General features: G+C 37.6%; 1 protein-coding gene across 7 annotated transcripts in view; it reads right to left on the reverse strand.

The window, feature by feature from the left end:
- Nucleotides 1-7,500, reverse strand: part of LOC108255167 (E3 ubiquitin-protein ligase DTX3L) — a 10,067-nt gene that overhangs the window by 599 nt on the left and 1,968 nt on the right. For 3 of the 7 annotated variants that reach the window (XM_017450907.3, XM_017450906.3, XM_017450910.3), the window contains 11 exons: nt 6,152-6,220; nt 5,936-6,028; nt 5,447-5,503; nt 5,317-5,343; nt 4,936-5,028; nt 4,637-4,705; nt 4,461-4,550; nt 4,062-4,287; nt 3,806-3,918; nt 565-2,052; nt 35-252 (listed from right to left, as the gene is read on the reverse strand). In XM_017450907.3, coding sequence (XP_017306396.1) covers nt 35-252; nt 565-2,052; nt 3,806-3,918; nt 4,062-4,287; nt 4,461-4,550; nt 4,637-4,705; nt 4,936-5,028; nt 5,317-5,343; nt 5,447-5,503; nt 5,936-6,028; nt 6,152-6,220 — 2,543 coding nt within the window. Of the gene's footprint in view, nt 1-34; nt 253-564; nt 2,053-3,805; nt 3,919-4,061; nt 4,288-4,460; nt 4,551-4,636; nt 4,706-4,935; nt 5,029-5,316; nt 5,344-5,446; nt 5,504-5,935; nt 6,029-6,151; nt 6,221-7,500 lie in introns of those variants that run through there. The other 4 variants (XM_017450911.3, XM_017450909.3, XM_017450912.3 and 1 more) reach the window with 3 other exon arrangements.

The raw sequence follows: 7,500 nt of genomic DNA on the forward strand, positions 1-7,500 counted from the left end.
TTATTGACTTTTATTTAACAGTCACTCTGCTTACCTTTGTGGGCCACCGTGTGTATTCGTCTTGTGATGAATGTCGTTCCAGATAACCATATCATCTGCTCCAGTTGTTCTGGAGAATCCAACAGTAAAGGTGAGTTTCTGATCAAAAGCCCTTCTCAGCAGCTTCAGCACATGGTTTCCTTCAGCGTTGTCCGGTAAGTACGCAGTGCGATGAGTCCCGTAGTAAGGTTTTCCAGGGTTTGGATGTTCACTCTGAAAAATAAGGTTGTACAAAACTGGATTAGAGATGTAAAATGGATTGAAGATAATGACAAAGTAAACACTAGAACACAAGTAACACCTGTAATATAATAGTTATATAACTAGTGTTACACTGTTTATTCCTTGAGGAAATCCGGTCATTAATACAAAGTCTGTTTCACTTTATCAACTCAAGTGCAGTTTGCTATATTAAGTTCAGTTTAACATCACTGTAAATGTCAGACACATATCCAAAAAATTCTGTAATCTGGTTGTACAATTCTGTAAAATAATTTTAATCCAGAAAGAAGAATGTTCTCTTACTGTCTGAGTACCATCTGGTATGTGGTAAGAAATTATAATTGTGCCACATCGAGGAAAGCCAGGTAGGTCTGTATGTTTGTGATGTTGGACCTCCATTTTTCCTTTAGGCTGGTTTCCTTTTAATATCCCAAAGATTTTCTTACACAAAGGGCAAATTGCTCCATTGCTGTTTATTGTCAATTTCAGACACTCTTTGCAGAACTCATGACCACAGTCCAGTTTTGTCTTTTTAATAAATGTATCCAGGCAAATTGGACATTTATCTTCTTCACTTTCTTTTTCTTTAACATTTTCTTTTGCTTTATTTTGGATCCCTTGGTTGAAATCAAAATTCTCTTTTCCACCTCTCAGGTCAGTACCATGTGCCCCTCTCATTACATCCATCCCCATCTGTCCCCTCTGAAACCCACTTGCCTGTGGAAAATCCCACGGATATCCGAGCATTTGCTTCGTCTTGTCATCAAATACTGGATGTCCAACAATCTTCTCAATGTCAGCTATAGCAGGAACGAGATGCTTTGGCAGTCCAAAAAGTTTCCAGCTTCCGTTTCTATCTCCTCCACCAACACAGCTGTGTCGAGAGCGAATTCTCTCAAATGCCTGGGACACCTTCTCAGTGTAGGAAGAATCTTTAAGATCACAGGTGACCGCTGATGTAACTACCTTTTGGTAGAGATGAGTTAAGGCTCTGAGGGCGTGAGTTTCGAGATTGACCTGATGAGTTCCTGTGGACCGTGCTGACACCTTAAACAAGCCTCGGACAGATTCAACATCAAACCGGACTCCATATTTATTTTGGATCTCAGAAAGCTGCTTCTCAAACGCAATCATCATCAGTTTCCAGTGTGCCTCATCCATCTCGACTGGAGCTTGAGTGTCTCTGATGTCCATGTCCAAGGTCTGAGAGGTCTGTGTTGAACTCCAATTTCCTGGTGTCCCCCACTGCTTGGGGTCAGTCTCCATATTGTGTGACTTGTTGTAGCTGAATGATGTTTGTTCCAAATTTAACCGTTTCTCAACCATTGATGTAATTTGTTCTGGTCCAGACAGCAGGTAGTTATTTGCTGACATGCTTAACATGATCTTGTGCTGTTCATTTGGAATAATACGCAGTGTCTCTTTCATAATGTCAGACTCCATGTGTGTTTGAGGGACAGAAACATATTTGAGATTCTTTATAGCATTCTGGCCAAGAGCAGTAAAGGCCTGAGTAGCTCTGCTCACAGAATCACTCTCACGCTTCTCATTAGCTTTCTCAGCAGAGAATGAGACTGAAGTTTCTGCATTTATTTTAACTCCAAACTCATTCTCAATTAGGTCCAACTCCTTCCTGTAAGCTTGACTCAGGTACCAGTATTGAAAGACAGGCAGAGTAAGGGGGTGTGAAGCTCCTGGCTTGTCAGTGTTTTCTGGGGAATGAGAAGCTGCTCTTCCATCCTTTAAAGACTCAGTTAGATTTTTTTCTGCATCAGTCACATCCTTGTTCATCTAAAAATATTTAAATAAAAATTCCAACAATTATACAATTTTATCAACATCCAATTTTATAAAACTCAAAATGTATGAATCTCTAGAGCTATAGATATGAAAATGCTACATGTGGACTGATATCTTTTTTATTATCAAGTAATAAATACTGAATATGTCAGGTTTCCAAGGCTATCCTTGGCAGTGATTTACTTTTCTTTAAATAAATAAAAAATCAAATTAATTATTTGTTTAGAACAGTTTTAAAAAATAAAGATTTTTCACCACAAAACCTAGGAACTAATTTTTCTAATTGTGCCTATCTGTTATCTTGATGATATGTCATTTTCTACGGTACACTACAGTACGGTCCACTACAATACAGTCCACTACAGTACGGTCCACTACAGTACAGTCCACTACAGTACGGTCCACTACAGTACGGTCCACAACAATACAGTCCACTACAGTATGGTCCACTACAGTACGGTCCACTACAGTACAGTCCAATACAGTACAGTACAATTCACTACAGTACGGTCCAATACAGTACAGTACAATTCACTACAGTACGGTCCACTACAGTACAATTCACTACAGTACGGTCCACTACAGTACAATTCACTACAGTACGGTCCACTACAGTACAATTCACTACAGTACAGTCCATTAAAGTACAGTAAAATACAGTATAGTCCAATACAGTACGATCCACTACAGTACGGTCCAATACAGTACGATCCAATACAATACAGTCCAATACAGTATGGTCCAATACAGTACAATCCACTACAGTACAATCCACTAGAATACAATCCACTACAGTACGATCCACTACAGTACAGTCCACTACAGTACGGTCCAATAGAGTACGGTCCAATAGAGTACGGTCCAATACAGTACAATCCACTACAGTATGATCCACTACAGTACAGTCCACTACAGTACAGTCCAATACATTATGGTCCAATACAGTTCAGTCCAATACAGTTCAGTCCAATACAGTTCAGTCCATTACAGTATAGTCCACTAGAGTACGGTCCACTACAGTGCAATCCACTACAGTACAATCCACTACAGTATGCTTCAATACAGTGCAATCCACTACAGTACAATCCACTACAGTATGCTTCAATACAGTACAATCCACTACAGTTCAGTCCACTACAGTACGCTTCAATGCAGTACAATCCACTACAGTACAATCCACTACAGTATGCTTCAATACAGTACAATCCACTACAGTTCAGTCCACTACAGTATGCTTCAATACAGTACAATCCACTACAGTTCAGTCCACTACAGTACGCTTCAATGCAGTACAATCCACTACAGTACAATCCACTACAGTATGCTTCAATACAGTGCAATCCACTACAGTACAATCCACTACAGTATGCTTCAATACAGTACAATCCACTACAGTTCAGTCCACTACAGTATGCTTCAATACAGTGCAATCCACTACAGTACAATCCACTACAGTATGCTTCAATACAGTACAATCCACTACAGTTCAGTCCACTACAGTATGCTTCAATACAGTGCAATCCACTACAGTACAATCCACTACAGTATGCTTCAATACAGTACAATCCACTACAGTTCAGTCCACTACAGTACGCTTCAATGCAGTACAATCCACTACAGTACGGTCCAGTACAGTCCAGTACAGTACAGTTTTAAACGTTTGTTTAAAAACTTTTGATAAATGAAAAAAGAAATGTGTGCTTTTTCCCTAGTTTCATTATTAAGAACATGAAAGTTTTAATACCTTTGGACTGGAATCTGTATCCACAGACGGTGGTTCATAGTCCTGGAAGTGTACTGTGGCACGTTTATCAAGCTGCTTGAATGTTAATTTGCCAGTTTTTATATTCTTCAAAGCTGTTAAGAAACGGGAAAATACATTTAAGTATAGATAAACAAAACAAAATGACAAATTTGCTGATGTTGTTTATATCATAAATCTAATAAATTCGATTCAATTTTCAGAATTGCAAATAAAATAAATAAATGTAATTTATCACCAGTTGATGGCGTTATCTCCACCTCTGCAGTGCGTTCATCACCTACAAGCTGAACTACATCAACACTGCATTTCTCTTTTAGTTCAGAGTTACACCAGGTCTGAAGAGCAATTTGCAGGTGATTTTTCCATCTCTTAGGTATTTCATCTAGCCAGTCCACTTTCACATAAACCTTTGCAACATCTGGAGGTGCTGAGGGTTTTCGCTCATCATGATTTGTTGTATCCTGATGTATTAAGAAAGCAGGAATAAATGTTGTAACATTCACAGAATTCCCATGATCATATTTAAAGTATATATTTAGAGAAACATGGTCTCTACAGGCTTTTACTGATCAAGCTGCCTACGCTTTCAGAGCATGTAAATGTCCACTACATCATGACAAAATCTGATATTTACCTTCTTCTCATTAACAGAATTTCCCCTCAGGAGGTTTATTTGACGTTTCTTGTGTGTTGTATCAGAACTCTTAGATGCTGATGAGGACGTCTAGACAAAAAGACACACTGTAAGTCTACACTCTGTGAAATCAGCATTGACACTGGCCATGATGAATTAAATAACCCAGTATTAACCTCTATAACACCTGTAACATCTGCAGCAGCAGCAGGATTCTGTATTTCTTCAGGTGATCTATACAGGTCCTGCAAATAATAATAACATATAACACACACCACACATCTAAAAATATTTATTTTATTTATAATTGATTGTATTTACGCTCTGGTATTTGAACACCTGTATTGCATATTATTTTTTCTCTTGCTTTATTTTTTTACCCTGAGTGCCTCACATCTTTCCTTACACTGCAATACAATACTGTAATTTTCTCTTTTTCATATCCTCTCATTTCATATTTTTATGATGATCCTACTGTTTCCTGGTCTTCTGGAGGACCTCCAGCATTTGTAGTTCTTTTCAGCATTTCCTCGTCTGTAGCAGAAGCACTAAGTTCTAGTGAGTTCATCTGCACAAAAGAAAAGTCAAAGTTATCACACACTAAAGTCAGGGTTAAAACTGTAAATACTGTGCAATCTGGAAACTGAAATGTTAGTACATTTTATATCTAATGTATAATAAACATGCTTTAATGTTTAACACCTGAGATTTCTGCTGTGTGTATATAGAGTGCTGCACTTCATTCTTTATATCTCAATACACTTTATATCTGTTTTTCTGTTTTGCTATTACACTTGAATTGTGAAAAGTTCTCACTTTCTGATATTTATTATGTGTTTATTTGATTTAGCAGTACCTGGTCTTGCTGTTGTATTGAAGAAATCTACAACAAGATCGAGACATCTCCAGGTCAACATTTATTAAAATGATCACTGATTTATTACAGACAGCATCAATGACAAAATAAGAAATATTCTGATATTAACCTGGGCAGCAGGTAAACTCTCAGGATTTGATCCTCTTGGATCTGCTGTACCCAAGTCCTGTCATAAATAAATAAATAACTAAATAAATAAATCTGTTTTCCATCTTTATTTTTATAGATTATTAGTGAACAGACACAAAAGTAGGAATCAGATGAACAAAATTGTAGATAAAAATCTGAGGGGAAAAAAAATCATTAAATTAAATTAGAAGAAGAAGAAGAATAAACTCTGATGCAGTCTCTTGTGGGATCGATGTTCCACAGTTCCAAGTTATTTATTTATTTTTTGTCATTTTCAGAGTTATTTAATGATATCATAGTAAATTTATAAATATATTTTTGGGCTAAATTGATACGATTTAAATTGTCCCTTAGTAATTTTAAATAAATAAGTAATGGAGAATTTTTCATCGTAGTGACTGATACATACCATTTATACTATAACAGATCAAGTTATGAGACATCTGATTATTAAAATAAAGAAATGAACCTGATACTGGTAGTGTCCAGGAGGATTTTGGTGAAGATGTTGGGTGTGATTACTGCTAGGTTGTGTAGTAATGGCAGTGGTGTCAGGTGATGGCTGGAAGAAATATTATAAATAATAATAAATTATGTCGGTGTCTGAAATGACTAATCCCTTATTGTTCTGGAGGATTATATAAATACTGTGGGTATGAAGTATCGGCCCTGAACATTCACTCACTGCTTGATTTCCACTGCTGGATGGTGTAGGTTCAGGCTCTACAGTGTCCATGTCCATATTTTCAGGGCCCTGTGTCAGATACAGCATTTATGTCCATGCATGTCTTATTAACCCAGTCCATTAATTCATTTTAAGCCTAATGACTGCATTCAGCAACTAAAGTCCAAAAGTTATATAAATATATTACATGAGGAAAGCTACTGGTATTCAGAGTCAGGTTACACAGGTGCTTAAGTGGATTTTCTGAGCTTCACATTCAGATTATTAAAATCACCTTCATGTAGTTCACACCATTTAGTGTCAAATATTATATAGTAATATAATAATATAATAACTAATATAATGTAAACTTAAAATCAAGACGATTTAAAAATGAAAAACAAAAATAAGAAAAGGACTAATATGATGTCTTCTCGAGATAAGTGATATCTCTGATTAAGATGCGTCTTCTCTGATGTCCTTCAAGTGGAAAAATAAAAACATGTCCTGGATTATTATTAATTAACAGTGTCATATTTACACTCACCAAACACTTTATTAGGAACACCTGTACAACTACCCGTTCATGTAATTATCTAATCAACCAATCATGCGGCAGCAGTATAATGCATAAAGTCATGCAGATATGGTGCAATAAAGGAAAAACCTCCAGTGAGCGGAAGTTCTGTGGATGGAAACGCCTTGCTGATAGAGAATGGTCTGACTGGTGGGAGCTGACAGAAAGTCTACAGTGACTCAGATAACCACTCTGTACAATTGTGGTGAGCAGAAAAGCATCTCAAAATGCACAACACATCAAAATTCAAGGCAGATGGTGTCCTCTTCACATTGGGTTCCTCTTCTGTCAGCCAAGAACAGAAAGTTGAGGCCGCAGTGGGCACAGCTGAAGACTGGAGAAACGTAGCCTGGTCTGATGAATTTCATTTTCTGCTGAGGAACACAGATGGGTCTGTGGGTCAGAATTTGGCACCAACAGCAATCCATGGACCCCACCTTCCTTGTGTCAACATTCCAGGTTGGTGGAGGTGGTGTGATGGTGTGGGGAATGTTTTCTTGTCACACTTTGGGCTCGTTAATATCAATCAATCATGGTTTTAATGCCCCAGTGTATTTGAGTATTATTGCTGACCGTGTGCATCCCTTCATGGCCACAATTTACCATCTTCTAATGGCTACTTCCAGCATGAGAATGCACCATGTCACAAAGCTAAAGTCGTCTCAAACTGGTTTCATGAACATGACGATGAGTTCAGTGTTCTTCAGTGGCCTTCCCAGTCACCGGATCTTAATCCAGTGAAACACCTTTGGGATGGGGTACAACTGGAGATTCGCAGCATGAACGTGCTCCT

This window comes from Ictalurus punctatus, chromosome 21, assembly GCF_001660625.3.
Source record: "Ictalurus punctatus breed USDA103 chromosome 21, Coco_2.0, whole genome shotgun sequence".
In the NCBI taxonomy this organism is placed as follows: domain Eukaryota; kingdom Metazoa; phylum Chordata; class Actinopteri; order Siluriformes; family Ictaluridae; genus Ictalurus; species Ictalurus punctatus.